The sequence below is a fragment of the Lethenteron reissneri genome, chromosome 46, assembly GCF_015708825.2.
Source record: "Lethenteron reissneri isolate LAM-NWPU_2019-01 chromosome 46, ASM1570882v1, whole genome shotgun sequence".
In the NCBI taxonomy this organism is placed as follows: Eukaryota; Metazoa; Chordata; class Hyperoartia; order Petromyzontiformes; family Petromyzontidae; genus Lethenteron; species Lethenteron reissneri.
The window spans coordinates 4,732,865-4,749,599 of NC_083824.1; the positions used below are offsets into that span (position 1 = coordinate 4,732,865).

Here is a 16,735-nt window from a genome sequence, read left to right on the forward strand (position 1 = left end):
AGCTGTAACCCCCACCACGATAGATTTATTTACGCAATACTTTTGAAACAATGCCACCTGTGCATCAACATCTCAATGCACCACATCACCACGCTACAGGACACAGGGCAGGGAATGTTAAGGCAATTCACTGAACCACTTAACATGTAAAATACATCTCGTATAGTAAAACATATACATATAGTATCCGCCGGTCACAGATGTGCATTTCTCTACATTATAAAAATGTCTATTGAGGCATGAAGATTTACGGCTCTCACAAAGCAATCAGGACGACCACTACAGCAACATAGGTCTACACGGGAAGGAATAAGTGACCTCGCAAGCAGGAATGTGCAAAAATATAAAGAGCTCATACACTCTATCGGGAGTCATAATTAACCAGTGGTTAAACAACATTCAGTACAATGCCAATTATCCTTGTGGGCTGAGACTCCGAAGCCTTAAGATCAACACGAGGAGACATCACGGGCACAGCTGTTAGCGCGAGTGACCGGTACACCTCAGGGCGAGTGGACACACACAGTGACCGGTACACTCCAGGGCGTGTGGACACACACAGTGAGCGGTACACTCCAGGGCGTGTGGACACACACAGTGACCGGTACACCTCAGGGCGAGTGGACACACACAGTGAGCGGTACACTCCAGGGCGTGTGGACACACACAGTGACCGGTACACTCCAGGGTGTGTGGACACACACAGTGAGCGGTACACTCCAGGGCGTGTGGACACACACAGTGACCGGTACACCTCAGGGCGAGTGGACACACACAGTGACCGGTACACTCCAGGGTGTGTGGACACACACAGTGACCGGTACACTCCAGGGTGTGTGGACACACACAGTGACCGGTACACTCCAGGGCGTGTGGACACACACAGTGAGCGGTACACTCCAGGGCGTGTGGACACACACAGTGAGTGGTACACTCCAGGGCGTGTGGACACACACAGTGAGTGGTACACTCCAGGGCGTGTGGACACACACAGTGAGTGGTACACTCCAGGGCGTGTGGACACACACACAGTGAGCGGTACACTCCAGGGCGTGTGGACACACACAGTGAGCGGTACACTCCAGGGCGTGTGCACACACACAGTGAGTGGTACACTCCAGGGTGTGTGGACACACACAGTGAGCGGTACACTCCAGGGCGTGTGGACACACACAGAGTGAGCGGTACACTCCAGGGTGTGTGGACACACACAGTGAGCGGTACACTCCAGAGTGTGTGGACACACACAGTGAGCGGTACACTCCAGGGCGTGTGCACACACACAGTGAGTGGTACACTCCAGGGCGTGTGGACACACAGAGTGAGCGGTACACTCCAGGGCGTGTGCACACACACAGAGTGAGCGGTACACTCCAGGGTGTGTGGACACACACAGAGTGAGCGGTACACTCCAGGGTGTGTGGACACACACAGAGTGAGCGGTACACCTCAGGGCGTGTGAACACACAGTGAGCGGTACACTCCAGGGTGTGTGGACACACAGTGAGCGGTACACCTCAGGGCGTGTGGACACAGTGAGCGGTACACTCCAGGGCGTGTGGACACACACAGTGAGCGGTACACTCCAGGGTGTGTGGACACACACAGTGAGCGGTACACTCCAGGGTGTGTGGACACACACAGTGAGCGGTACACTTGAGGGCGTGTGGACACCTCAGGGCGTGTGGACACACAGAGTGAGCGGTACACTTCAGGGCGTGTGGACGCTGGTCTCTGATATTCAAGCGCGGGGCTTCCGGGTTTCTGGTCAGTGTGGCCCATACTCATGCACATCGAGGCAACGTAGAACGCTCGATGTCTGCTTGAAATGGCAAAACCGAATTGCACTTCCGTCGACGAATTGGTCCGTAACGTGGTCCCAAATCTCTCAGCGTCACCGTCTCTTGCGTCCGAGCCTGTCAACACGATCGGCAGTGCCAATCGGGCTGTTTAATCACATCTAATTCTTGTGTCTCAGCACCTATATGATATAACACATTCCATCTTCTGTACTTTAAGATGCAACGTACATCATCTCTTTTCTTCTGTGTGTAGTTGCTTTTATGCAAACCAAAGTCCGTAGACTCCCGTGGAACGTTTGGAATTGCTGCAATGGTAGCTTGCCAGCGTAAATAACGTTCACCACTCAACAGTAATAATATCCGGGTTGGGAGAAAAATGAATGGGGGTCAGCAAACATCTTGTGCAAAGTTGCCAATTGGTTTACAACATTAATAATAATAATACTCAGACAGCGATGGCTGCCCAGGTCCGAGGCTCGGGCGGTTTTTCCTTTAGTTTGATCGCTTTCGACGAGCACGGAACGGACCCCCCCACCACTTCCAGCACAAAAACATGCACGGCTGGGAGTGTGTGGGGAGCACGCAGGCACGCGACGTAGACACGCGGACGCGACAGGCCACCACCACCACCACCACGCGGCAACGGGGCTCTGTAAACTCTCACCCCAAGCTGAGCCCCAACGGCAAGTTCGCGGCGATAAAGTCCGTGGGGGTGTGGGGGACGGGGTGAAGGAAATGAAATGAGGGTGGATAAAGCTCTCCCCCACGCGCTTCGTGTTGTACCGCGTGCTGCTCGGACGTTGTCCGACGTTCCGCTCCGTGTGCCGGGGGCCTTCGTCAGCAACCCAACTGAGCAAGCTCGCTTCTTCTCTCGACAGGAGAGCGTCTGCCGCACGGTGCCGTTGTTGGATCTTGACGCCGATTGGACAAAGGCCCGGTCGATGTTATCTTTGTGTCGTTCAGCGGGCTCAGAGAAACGGTGTCAAGACTCAACAACAACAGCAGCAGCAACGGCGGCGGAGCCACTCTACTACAGAACCAAGAGAGAGAGTGGGCCGTTCAAGTCAGCTCCTGAAGAAGCTCCTGTCGCGTGCAGCGAAACGTGGGACACGGCGCCGATCAACACGCGGCACAAACCGACAACGCAACGGAGAGCCGTACAGCACGACCGGTGAAAATATCATGTACAAGGCTACAGTACAAAGCGCTTCACAAAACCACGCACGGGGCGTCGCTGTACATACATACGGTGAACTTCTTTCGCACCGTACGTAGCCGAGCGTGCTCGTCAGAGGTGCGGGGGAAGGACAACAAACCAAACGCGACAACGCCGTGCGTCGCACGCGCTCACAGAAAACAAGCGACCGTGTTTGGCCTCTCCCGCGTGTTTTGTTGGGGTCGCGGCGTGCGTCTCCCTGCGCTACGCCCAACGTTTCGCTCCACGCCCCGGCAGCTTCTTCAGGAAATGTAAACGTCGGGCGTCGTTGCCGAACAACGCACAGCGGCACAACCGCCGAAAAACAGATCGGGGAGCTACGCGGCAGCACAACCGGAAAAACAAAAAAAAACGCACGAAATCGCGATGCAGAGGCACAACCGCGAAAACAGACTCCGGCAGTTATGTAAACGGCTTTGTTCGGGTCGCGGGGTTTGTGCCGCCAATAACAATGAGCTCAACTTGTAACGTGCGCCGCGCGGCATTCGCTCGCTCTCGCAGAGAGAACGACGACCGGGGGGGAGGAGTCACGGACGAGCGGGGATGGCGGCCACGCTCTGTGCCGCCGGCGCCAACAATGCCACAACCTCTGCGCATGTTAAGATGCCACCGACCAATCAATCGCCGAGCAGGTGCGGATCCCACGGGGGAGGAGGAGGGGGGGTGGGGGTGCCGTACACGGGAGTCACAAACCGTTCCACGAGGCGTACGTCGAACGACAAACGTCGTCAACTTACAAATATTTTTTTTCTCGCTCCTTTTAGATGCGCTGAGACGGACGAGATACACCGCTCTTCCCTCTCCGACGCCGCGTCGAACATAACGGCAGTAACACTTCTCAGTAACGGATCCCTACGCGGCCTGCTTCAGGGCACTTTTGGAGATAGGGCACTTGACGCTCGGCAAAGTGTTCTTCGCGGGAGCGACAATCTGCAACGGGCCTTTGCTAAGCGCCGCGTTGCCTCCCGGTCTGCGCCGTACGCGTGCACCGCTACACCTCTGCGGACACCGTTGCCCCGTTAACTATCTGCCGCTTCCCCTGCGCTCCCGCCGGCGTCCCCCTCGGCACGCCGAATCCGCCCCCTGCGCTACCATCGAGCGAGCCGGCGCCAAGTGGCCGATGCCGTGACGGGGAAATGGGGGGTTGGGGTAGGCGGAGGGGAAGGAGGTGGGGGGGGGGGTGCGGGGAAGGGGAGCTCCGGGGCGCTCCCCCGACGGTCACTGCGGCAGTGGCACGAGCACCTCGACGTAGTTGATGGGGAAGAATCCCGACTGGCCGTGGATCATGCCCTCGTACCAGTTGTCGTCGATCTGGTTGGTGAGCGTGATGACGTCGCCCTCCTTGAAGCCCAGCTCCCCGTCGTTTTCGGGGTCGAAGTCGAACAGCGCCTTGCAGCACGGCTGGTCCATGGGCGCCGCTGCTGGGAGGAGGTCACGCCCGCCAGTTAGAAGCCGTTGGGCTTTCGTGAACCGCGCCGGCGCCGTTCGCGAAAACTGCACCTCAAAAACCGCCGCTCGCAGGGTTTTGCGACGGGTGACAGTTTGCGCGGGGAGCTGCAGACGAGCAGGGAAGCTGCAGACGAGCAGGGAAGCAGTCAAAACCAGCGGTGGCCGACAATCGCACCAGCTCTGTGGTCCCTTACTGGGCTGTGGCCACAACTCCAATTTTATTAGTGTGGGAGGAGGGAAGCGGTGCGCCCAGCGAAAACCCTACGCACAACACACAATCCCCGTACAGATGGAGAGTAATCCACTTGCTGTACCGCCATCGTACCCTGGTAAGCCAGGAGACGCCCACGCGTAGGGGAGGGCGGTTCGCGAATTTGCGTGCGTGTGATCCACAGACCCGCAGCAGCGGTAGCAGCAGTAGCAGAATCAGAATCTTCTTTACCGAAAGAACCAAGAAGATAAATCCCTGCAGTCACGAAAGCTTTAAATCGAAATAGAATCAGAATCTTTATTGATCCCGGAGAAATCCGATGAGCTGTGAAGCTCTTGTTCACAGATATCCAGTAGGGGATAGCGTCTCAACAGCTGAGATCATCTCCAGGTGTGGGCGGGGAAAATATTGACTTTACCGATGGCTGAATCGGAAATCTTCCTTTGGCGGGCCAACACAAATGACCACAGACCTCGGCGTCATCGAATAATCATACTAATAGTAGAGAAATAATTACAGGTGACTGTAATGTCCGACGTTTTGCTCTACGTGGTGGGGAGCTTCTTCAGGGGGCACGCGGTACAATAGAAAACGCATCGGAGGTCGATAGTGCTCAAAGTCCAAGTGATTTCTCGCTCTAACGGACATGGGGCTGGGTGCTCATCCACCGATTACAGCAGTTGGTCGAAATTCCACGTTCCATGCTGGGGACGAGCCTATCCATAGGACAACCACTGCTGCGTTCTGCCATAAAGCGGTACCCATACATATTCCCCGCTAGGACCCGATCAGCGCGGCCAAGATGCTCGCAGTAATGGATAAAAGGGTAAATATCCATCGCTGGGCTGTATGGAAGTGGCAGGCCTCGTGGGGCTGCGGGCCTGATGAGACCTGCAGCCTGTACACGGAGACATTGAGCAGTTGTGAGATCTCAAAGGGAGAGAGATATATAGACGAATAACACGATTCGTCTTTTGCTCACGGAAGCTCGACTGTGCGTCGGGTGCCCGCTGTTCAGGACGTGGTGCTGCCACGGGTTTGTCCCGCCAAATCCCTGCTGAGCATTGTTTGGGCGGGTGAGGAAACCGGAAGCGTCCCTGGAGGTAACCCAACCCATTGCTGATCCATCAACCCCCACCTCCATCTCGCAGGATTGCAGGCGCGCGCCGCCACGCCTGCCGATTGGAAACGCTCTAATTATTGCCACGGCGGCTAACACCATCGTCAATTTGGTAGAATTGGTATCGGTGCCATTCGTCGTGCAGTCTGCCGTGAGAGGGGCGACGTTGCTGCGTGCGGTAGTTTTTCCAACGTTTCATTTCTCAAACTCGGGCCGCGACGAATGCGCACGATGGCCGACTCCTTTTCAAAGTAAACGTCGCCGGGTCTCTCGCGTCCGCTGCCAAGGAGCCGGCATCACGAGCGCACCCTCCGCGGACGTACGGCTTGACGCATTCATTACACTGGTCAACAAAAAAAAAACATTTTTTTCTGGCCTGGACTTTTGCAGCTGTTTTAGACTAATTTTAGGGTGCTGATTCCAAATCTGATCTCAGATTTGCTCTATCACATCTCATTTTTATGCTATCGGCATACCCCATTTTCATTCATTTTACCTGAAATTAACTCTGTCACTTATGATTGCAAGTTGTTGCGAGTCAGTGACTGCTTTAGTGTTAAAATATGGTGCTGTATTATTAGGATAGTGTGTTTATAATATCATTTTATGTAGATATCCACATTTATTTAATATTTTTCTTCTGCAATTTTTATTGAAAATGCAATATTTGATATCAGCACCCCAAAATTACATTAAAACCGTTGGAATACCTTATGCCAGAAAAAGTGTGTTGACCAGTGTTATTGCCGGCGACACCTTTGCAATGTAGCATCCCAGTGGTGTGTGGGCGGGGGGCGCAGGAGGGGGGAGGTGTACGGGCAGAGGGGGGGGGGGGGGATCCGGGCGGCGTCGGGGGGGGCCGCCACGCGACGGACCGCACTATCGCTAGAGATGTCGTCGCAATCTGGTCGCGAGCGATTCGAGCAGCGGGCAGCGCATCAAGAGGCGCGATGGGAGGACGGAGAGCAAGGCCGTGAAGCGCACGAGGGTGTTAAGCTCCCGTTGGTTTAGAGCCGAGCTGCAGCAAAGATCGCACGCGAAGCTCTGTGCCGGCTACAGGAAAGTAGCAGCGGCGTGATTGGTCAGCCACGGTGAGGCGCGTTAATCACAGGCGGCTTCATCTTGCAGTGCCAGCCTGGGCACGACGCCACATGTGAAAGCAAAAACAATCGGATTTTTTTTCACAAATCGAACGCAGATTATTCAATGCAGATAATTAACAAGAATTGTAAGAGCTTACAGCCCTTTGTCAAATCAGTCATGGAGGTTTGTCTGACCCTACTTCACCAAGCTGGTCATTGTGGGTTGTGGAACCAGTGACATGGGGTGCCCATGACTGGTTCAGATGTCACTCGCCACCGACGCGTGCAGTGCTCGGGAATCGAACTCAGGTTGCCGAGTTATCCGTGCAAGTTACACACAAAAAGAATCATAACTCAGCGATGAAAACGACGACGTCATATGATCGTCGCATCGTCAATTACTCGAAAGATTTTTTTTGTTTACTTACAGAGCAATCATTTCATGGATAACCGCTCGTGTATTTACAATTCGAATTTGTGAAAAAAATTTGTCGGGAAAATAAATTAATAGAAGAATTGAAACGATCAATGACAATCGTGATAAGGATATTTAGACGATACGATTATCGCGCGTCTTCTTTTCGTACGATGTATCACAGTCCTGGTGGAGAGTTAATGACGGAAGATGATGAGGTCAATTTGTAAGAATTTATTAAATTATGAAAGAAAAAAACGATCGTCAGCTTGATATTTTAGCAGCAGTCAGCTCAGCGAGTACTCACCCAGGGTCTGAATCTCTTGCGACCAGCTAAAGTTCCCCGATTGGCTGAGCCTCGGAGAGGAGTCTGACGTTGGGGGTCACGTGACAGATCATGCGGCGGGTCATGTGACATGGTGGGCGGAGGGGAAAAACGTCACACGTTAAGGCGGGATGAGTCTGCGAGCGCGTGGCGCAGGGGAAAATAAAAACAAAAAAACAACGAATGGAAATACGCTGAAAATGAAATGCACGGAACCGCAAATCGTTGACACGCGATTCTGTCACGACGTGATTAACAATGAGGACAACGCAGCAGACGCCCGAGGACGACATGCGTTCATGCTGCGCGACACTCGCAACTCGCAAGACGTGCGCTTTGCACCAAGCGGGGCTTAATCTCTCACTCAATGTCTTCTGGGAGTTCGACGGACTGGAGCAGGTGGTCCGTGCAATAGCGGTCACTGCCATAGCCAATATTTTTCAGGTCACCGAATCAGACAGATCCGGCTGAAATTAGGCCTCACTTTACGAAAACCTCCCGTGGTGTTAACCATTCGCAGCACGCGCTCTCGCAAACACACGCACACGGCATTCGGTGGACAACACAGCGCAATGTCTGCACGCTGTGTAGAAAAGCACGCCGATGGCTGTACGGATGTGGCGAATCACAAGGGTCAAAGTTCGAGTCGAGGTAAAACAAGCAATGGGCGGAACTCATCCACACGGACAGGCATGGGGGGGGGGGGCGAGTGGGCGTGAATTCCACATTCCAATGGCAGGAGTCGGCGTCCCTACAATGACAAGGCAAGCCCGTTGCGGAGGGCGATGGTGAATGGACGCTAACCGCTAACACGTCACGTGAGACGGGAGATCCCCGTCCGTTTCCCCGGTGCAACCACACCGTTGTCGGCGGTGTTGAGGCGGTGGGAAGAGGGGTGGGGGCGGGCCGCCACGTCCCAACGGGAGCCCCTCGTCAGCGCCATCCAACCGAGAGGACGCACACGACCCGCGCCCGTCCCTCACGGCGCTGTGAATCGCCGCTCCCCCCCCCCTCTCCGGTACCTGAGGACTTGGAGGAGCGAGCGGAGGAGGAGGCGTAGGAGGCGGCGCTGACGCCGCCGTTCTGCTGGCTGTTCTCCTGGAGGTCGCAGGGCGCGAACACGGGCTTGGGCTTGAACTCTCGCCTCGGCCGATCCGACGTCTCGCTTATCCTGCGCCACGGGTCGCCGCCGGCACGCACCGGGGGGGGGGAGGGGGTCACACGGCGCCCGCAACCACCACGAGGGCACTTCGAGGGTTAAGCCGTGCGAGAGAGACGTCGAGTTGCGGAAAATGAGAATGGCGAAGTGGAAGTCGAGTTAGGCCGTTCTCAAGAGTCCTTCACAGTTGAGACGAACTCCCAAATGTGGAAGTTAACGAAGCGCTGTTTGTTAACCCATTCCCGTTCCGATGACGTACTTCTAGGTCGTCGGTTTTTCTTCCTCGTTCCGTTCCGACGACTTAAGTGTAAACCGTCAAAACGAAACCGGAAGAAAAACTAAAAGAAAATAACTTTATCGGGTACAGAGGCTCCCACAAGGCCGTGCGGGAGGGCGCGTGGCACAGTTTGGCGTCAGCTATCGTAGAGTACGCTCGTGTCGCTACGGTTCTCTGCGTTGAGTACAACGTCTTTAAAAACAATGGCGCTACTACGCCTGTCGAAAAAAAATTCACGTTGAGCCGCTTGCAGGCATCTCGGAACGAGGAAGGGTTGAGTGAATTAAGTTTCTCGGCGATTCCCCTGCTAGGCACGTTCGTCCCCACGGTGTTGTGACGCCTTCGTGCGCGGAGCGTAGGATTCCCGAGGACCGGACGTCGCATTCACATCCTCGTCGCTTTGCAGCGAGACGCGGTGTCCCTGAAGCAGTGGCGGGCGGTAGCCTCTCAACTGCGGCTCTGCAACCGACGGATCATCGATACGGCCACCCGAGTTCGATTCCTGGTCACGGCTACCATCAGTGGCGAGCGGTGTCTGAACTGCTCCTGCCATACGTATGCATGCGTGCATGTTGAACATCTTTCGCACCGTACGTAACCAAACCGTGTTAATCGACCTCTTCGCCAACGCGCACTGACCTCTGTGGTCGCCTCGTGCCATTCGAAAGGTGCCAACACCAAATGGACGCGTGGTTTGGTTTAAAGGGGCAGCAGGGGGGCGGGGGAGGAGGGAGGTAGGGGGTGGGGGGAGGAGGGATGTAGGGGGGTGGGGGGGGAGGAGGAATGTAGGGGGGTGGGGGGATGAAGGGGGTATAGGGGGTGGGGTGGTGGGGGGCTGGGAGAGTAGGGGGGGGGGGGGGCGTCACCGGCGCTGCAGCTTCTGGTGGAGCTGCACGAGGATGACGGCGGACTGCTGGTGGTACTCCAGCTGAGCCTCCACCAGCGCCGCCAGCTGGCTCACCTGCTCCACCTGCTCCACACACAAAAGACAAAGACCCCCCGTGTAGCCTTAACAGACTGCTGGGGCAAGTGTCGTTAAGCCAGCAGCACCTGCTAAGGCCGGCACGGCACACACGAGGCGGTGGGTGGCCAGCACCACGCCCGACCGCCTTTGTCTCCCCAGTGGCGATGTTTACACTCCGCACCAGGTACTCGTTTGAGGCTGAGTCGACCTAGGGGAGGCCCTGTACCGGTTCAGATAATCGTCACCGGTGTTGTCCGTGAGCGGGAATCGAACTCGGGTCGCCGGGTTCGTAGCGCAGTGCGCTAACCACTACGCTAGCGCTCGCCACACACGCACTCACACACACGCACGCCTAAACGCACACGCACGCACACACGCACGCACACACGCATGCGTGCACTGCGTTACGAACCTGGCAGAGCGTGAGCTGCATTCCCGCTCATGGAACAACATTGGTGATGAATATCTGAACCGGTTCTGGGCCTCCCCTAGGTCGACTTAGCCTAGTATGTAAATAACGGCCCTCGGGAGACAAAAGCAGACAGGGGTGGTGCCAGCCACACCAAGCCGACCGTGCGACGTCGCAGCCTTCACAGCTGCTCACCATCAGCAGTTTCCACAACAGCCTTCGTCGCCTGTACGGGGGACCTTTGTCTTTGTCTGCGTAGGGGGCAGGGTCTGAGATCTCCGTTGAAGAGTGCGGTCGTCATTCAGGATGAGTCTGTCTGCGAGTCAGATTGTCGTGTCTGTGTTAATGTACTTGTGTTACCAGTGGGGAGCGGTAGTGTAGTGGTTAGCGCGCTGCACTACGAACCTGGCGACCCGGGTTCGATTCCCGCTCACGGCAAACACCAGTGACGATTATCTGAACTGGTCCCGGGCCTCCCCTAGGTCGACTCAGCCTCAAATGAGTACCTGGTGTGGTGTGTAAACATCGCCGCTAGGGAGACAAAGGCGGTCGGGCGTGGTGCTGGCCACCCACCCCCTCGTGTACCGTTCTGGCCTTCATAGGTGCTCGCTAACAGCACTTGCCCCTACAGTCTGTGAAGGCTATACGGGGGATCTTTGATCTTTGTGTTACCCGTAGCCCTCCGCCACCCGGCAGAACCCAATCAAATCCGGTTGTCACGTCCTGGGCAGATACGCCAACCGAGATTGAGCTCGTCAGCGAAACACCGGAGCGATGTTGAAGGTCAAAGCAAGAGTTGGACACGTTTTTTTTCCCCCGCGACGTTTCAACTGGAGGTCGCACACCCACGGCATCGTCCTGTCTGACGGCAGCTCGACCACGCCGCGTCTCTTCCTCGTAAGCTCCGAGGATGCCACGGACGCACGTGCGGCTGTGACGGCGCTCAGAGACCGGGGGACAAAAATAAAATTTGGCGTGAAACTCGTAGAGCACACGGCTGGCGCGACGAAGTGGGCATCTCGAGGGGCTGCACTTGCAGGAGAAAGTAGGTCATCCTCAAACGTGTTCCAGAGATCCAGCTCTGCAGGGGGGCGACTCCCCCTGGGGCAGGACGGAGAGTCCGGAGTGCGAAGTGGCATTGATCGCACTTGACAAACGTGATGATGGCCGCTGCTGCTGCTGAAGGGAAAGCAACATTCGAATTCATCTTTGATGGAGGAAAAAAAATGTTATTGAATTATAAGAAACGTTGACGGGTGGCACTCTTCACAGACTGTGGTCGTTGCTGTAAATAATGAACATTCCACATTACTGTGGCAGGGATCAGTCCATCCATTGCATGATCATGGTTGGCTACAGAAAAAAAAACCCCCCATCATTTTATTGACTCAAAAGGCTACGAGGGATTGGTTTGGACTCCCATCAAGGATTTTACATTAAGCATTTTCGATTGCAAATTTAAATAAAAAAAAATCAAAGAGATTCCTTGCCCAAATCAGCATCTAGCTGGCACTCATCTCGTGTTTGAAGCCCTGAGCCAGTGATGGAAATTCCACGATCCCATGGCAGGGACGAGGCTTTACATAGAACAACCGCTCGCTGTACCGCCGTGCAACCCGGCCGGATAAACGACTGCAGTCGTTGGCATTTCCAACAGCACCGCTCAGCGGCCAGATCGTTTACGACTCACGAATGGGACAGTGGCCATCAATACGGCTTTGAGAATTGCCTTTTGTGTTTAGTTTGTTGTCCTTCCCCCCGCACCTCCGATTCGCATGGTTGGCTACGTACGGTGCAAAAGAAGATTTCAACATACACACGTACATGATGAGACTATCCCCTGCCACGGTAATGTGGAATTTCGCCCAGAGACTACCAAATGAGAGGTGTGCTGATCGCCCCCCCCACCCCCCTCCAACTGCGCGCACGAGCAGAGAGAGACTCGCGCGACTTTGATCGCGGTGACGGCGTGAGCGGTCGTTTGTTGTTGTTGTTGTTTTTTCCACGGTGGATTTTTCCACTTCGGCTACGGCATCGGAGCTGCGGCACAGGGGACGCACCGGACCTCGCGCTGGCCGGAACGTCGTGTAATGGACGTGCGGAGCAGAGGCGGTCAGAACTTCACACGCACATGGCCGAGACAGAGCCACGAAGCCCGTGACGGGGATAACTTCACGATGGACGGTAGAGGGTCGGTTGGTCATTCGTTTCAGAGAAGCCAACTGCACACGATTAAACCAGATCCGCACAAGTGCAGCGAGTTAACGGGCTCAACCCAGCCGCTATTTTGTTTGCGTGTTTTCACGACATAACAGACCCTTCCCTGTTATTTTGCAAACTAGATTATATATTATAATTTGGATTGACGCAGCATATGAATAAAATACGATGTGGATATTCACTGAATAGTCCGGCTTTCCAGTTTGTCTTTTTGAAAATTGCAGAGATCAGACGGTGCCGCGTGGCTGAGAGGTCGAAAATTGCAGAGATCAGACGGTGCCGCGTGGCTGAGAGGTCGAAAATTGCAGAGATTAGACGGCGCCGCGTGGCTGAGAGGTCGAAAATTGCGGAGATTAGACGGCGCCGCGTGGCTGAGAGGTCGAAAATTGCGGAGATTAGACGGCGCCGCGTGGCTGAGAGGTCGAAAATTGCAGAGATCAGACGGTGCCGCGTGGCTGAGAGGTCGAAAATTGCAGAGATTAAACGGCGCCGCGTGGCTGAGAGGTCGAAAATTGCAGAGATTAGACGGCGCCGCGTGGCTGAGAGGTCGAAAATTGCAGAGATCAGACGGTGCCGCGTGGCTGAGAGGTCGAAAATTGCAGAGATTAGACGGCGCCGCGTGGCTGAGAGGTCGAAAATTGCGGAGATTAGACGGCGCCGCGTGGCTGAGAGGTCGAAAATTGCAGAGATCAGACGGTGCTGCGTGGCTGAGAGGTCGAAAATTGCAGAGATTAGACGGCGCCGCGTGGCTGAGAGGTCGAAAATTGCGGAGATTATACGGTGCTGCGTGGCTGAGAGGTCGAAAATTGCGGAGATTAGACGGCGCCGCGTGGCTGAGAGGTCGAAAATTGCAGAGATTAGACGGTGCTGCGTGGCTGAGAGGTCGAAAATTGCGGAGATTAGACGGTGCTGCGTGGCTGAGAGGTCGAAAATTGCGGAGATTAGACGGCGCCGCGTGGCTGAGAGGTCGAAAATTGCAGAGATTAGACGGTGCTGCGTGGCTGAGAGGTCGAAAATTGCGGAGATTAGACGGTGCTGCGTGGCTGAGAGGTCGAAAATTGCAGAGATTAGACGGCGCTGCGTGGCTGAGAGGTCGAAAATTAGACGGCGCGTTAGAGCGATTAGACGGCGCCGCGTGGCTGAGAGGTCGAAAATTGCGGAGATTAGACGGCGCCGCGTGGCTGAGAGGTCGAAAATTGCGGAGATTAGACGGCGCCGCGTGGCTGAGAGGTCGAAAATTGCAGAGATTAGACGGCGCCGCGTGGCTGAGAGGTCGAAAATTGCGGAGATTAGACGGTGCTGCGTGGCTGAGAGGTCGAAAATTGCAGAGATTAGACGGCGCCGCGTGGCTGAGAGGTCGAAAATTGCGGAGATTAGACGGCGCCGCGTGGCTGAGAGGTCGAAAATTGCAGAGATTAGACGGCGCCGCGTGGCTGAGAGGTCGAAAATTGCGGAGATTAGACGGTGCTGCGTGGCTGAGAGGTCGAAAATTGCGGAGATTAAACGGCGCCGCGTGGCTGAGAGGTCGAAAATTGCAGAGATTAGACGGCGCTGCGTGGCTGAGAGGTCGAAAATTGCAGAGATCAGACGGTGCCGCGTGGCTGAGAGGTCGAAAATTGCAGAGATTAAACGGCGCCGCGTAGCTGAGAGGTCGAAAATTGCAGAGATTAGACGGCGCTGCGTGGCTGAGAGGTCGAAAATTGCAGAGATCAGACGGTGCCGCGTGGCTGAGAGGTCGAAAATTGCAGAGATTAAACGGCGCCGCGTGGCTGAGAGGTCGAAAATTGCAGAGATCAGACGGTGCTGCGTGGCTGAGAGGTCGAAAATTGCAGAGATTAGACGGCGCCGCGTGGCTGAGAGGTCGAAAATTGCAGAGATTAGACGGCGCCGCGTGGCTGAGAGGTCGAAAATTGCAGAGATCAGACGGTGCCGCGTGGCTGAGAGGTCGAAAATTGCGGAGATTAGACGGTGCTGCGTGGCTGAGAGGTCGAAAATTGCGGAGATTAGACGGCGCCGCGTGGCTGAGAGGTCGAAAATTGCAGAGATCAGACGGTGCCGCGGGGCTGAGAGGTCGAAAATTGCGGAGATTAGACGGCGCCGCGTGGCTGAGAGGTCGAAAATTGCAGAGATCAGACGGTGCCGCGTGGCTGAGAGGTCGAAAATTGCAGAGATTAGACGGCGCCGCGTGGCTGAGAGGTCGAAAATTGCAGAGATTAGACGGCGCCGCGTGGCTGAGAGGTCGAAAATTGCAGAGATCAGACGGTGCCGCGTGGCTGAGGTCGAAAATTGCAGAGATTAGACGGCGCCGCGTGGCTGAGAGGTCGAAAATTGCGGAGATTAGACGGCGCCGCGTGGCTATGAGGTCGAAAATTGCAGAGATCAGACGGTGCCGCGTGGCTGAGAGGTCGAAAATTGCAGAGATTAGACGGCGCCGCGTGGCTGAGAGGTCGAAAATTGCAGAGATTAGACGGTGCTGCGTGGCTGAGAGGTCGAAAATTGCGGAGATTAGACGGCGCCGCGTGGCTGAGAGGTCGAAAATTGCAGAGATCAGACGGTGCCGCGTGGCTGAGAGGTCGAAAATTGCAGAGATTAGACGGCGCCGCGTGGCTGAGAGGTCGAAAATTGCGGAGATTAGACGGCGCCGCGTGGCTGAGAGGTCGAAAATTGCAGAGATCAGACGGTGCCGCGTGGCTGAGAGGTCGAAAATTGCAGAGATTAGACGGCGCCGCGTGGCTGAGAGGTCGAAAATTGCAGAGATTAGACGGCGCCGCGTGGCTGAGAGGTCGAAAATTGCGGAGATTAGACGGCGCCGCGTGGCTGAGAGGTCGAAAATTGCAGAGATCAGACGGTGCCGCGTGGCTGAGAGGTCGAAAATTGCAGAGATTAGACGGTGCCGCGTGGCTGAGAGGTCGAAAATTGCGGAGATTAGACGGTGCTGCGTGGCTGAGAGGTCGAAAATTGCGGAGATTAAACGGCGCCGCGTGGCTGAGAGGTCGAAAATTGCAGAGATTAGACGGCGCTGCGTGGCTGAGAGGTCGAAAATTGCAGAGATCAGACGGTGCCGCGTGGCTGAGAGGTCGAAAATTGCAGAGATTAAACGGCGCCGCGTGGCTGAGAGGTCGAAAATTGCAGAGATTAGACGGCGCCGCGTGGCTGAGAGGTCGAAAATTGCAGAGATTAGACGGCGCCGCGTGGCTGAGAGGTCGAAAATTGCAGAGATCAGACGGTGCTGCGTGGCTGAGAGGTCGAAAATTGCAGAGATCAGACGGTGCCGCGTGGCTGAGAGGTCGAAAATTGCAGAGATTAAACGGCGCCGCGTGGCTGAGAGGTCGAAAATTGCAGAGATTAGACGGTGCTGCGTGGCTGAGAGGTCGAAAATTGCAGAGATTAAACGGCGCCGCGTGGCTGAGAGGTCGAAAATTGCAGAGATCAGACGGCGCCGCGTGGCTGAGAGGTCGAAAATTGCAGAGATCAGACGGTGCCGCGTGGCTGAGAGGTCGAAAATTGCGGAGATTAGACGGCGCCGCGTGGCTGAGAGGTCGAAAATTGCAGAGATCAGACGGCGCCGCGTGGCTGAGAGGTCGAAAATTGCAGAGATCAGACGGTGCCGCGTGGCTGAGAGGTCGAAAATTGCGGAGATTAGACGGCGCCGCGTGGCTGAGAGGTCGAAAATTGCAGAGATCAGACGGCGCCGCGTGGCTGAGAGGTAGAAAATTGCGGAGATTAGACGGCGCCGCGTGGCTGAGAGGTCGAAAATTGCAGAGATTAAACGGCGCCGCGTGGCTGAGAGGTCGAAAATTGCAGAGATTAGACGGCGCCGCGTGGCTGAGAGGTCGAAAATTGCAGAGATTAGACGGCGCCGCGTGGCTGAGAGGTCGAAAATTGCAGAGATCAGACGGTGCTGCGTGGCTGAGAGGTCGAAAATTGCAGAGATTAGACGGCGCCGCGTGGCTGAGAGGTCGAAAATTCCAGAGATCAGACGGTGACGCGTGGCTGAGAGGTCGAAAATTGCAGAGATTAAACGGCGCCGCGTGGCTGAGAGGTCGAAAATTGCGGAGATTAGACGGTGCCGCGTGGCTGAGAGGT

The 16,735-nt window shown here is 55.5% G+C and overlaps 1 protein-coding gene across 6 annotated transcripts in view; it reads right to left on the reverse strand.

Moving 5' to 3' along the window:
* The window catches only part of LOC133354231 (endophilin-A3-like), a 79,156-nt gene continuing 62,421 nt past the window's right edge, over nt 1–16,735 (reverse strand). For 2 of the 6 annotated variants that reach the window (XM_061570917.1, XM_061570916.1), the window contains 4 exons: nt 9,923–10,026; nt 8,643–8,791; nt 7,603–7,665; nt 1–4,439 (listed from right to left, as the gene is read on the reverse strand). In XM_061570917.1, coding sequence (XP_061426901.1) covers nt 4,237–4,439; nt 7,603–7,665; nt 8,643–8,791; nt 9,923–10,026 — 519 coding nt within the window. In that variant the 3' untranslated portion in view covers nt 1–4,236. The remainder of the gene's footprint in view (nt 4,440–7,602; nt 7,666–8,642; nt 8,792–9,922; nt 10,027–16,735) is intronic. The other 4 variants (XR_009756552.1, XM_061570913.1, XM_061570915.1 and 1 more) reach the window with 4 other exon arrangements.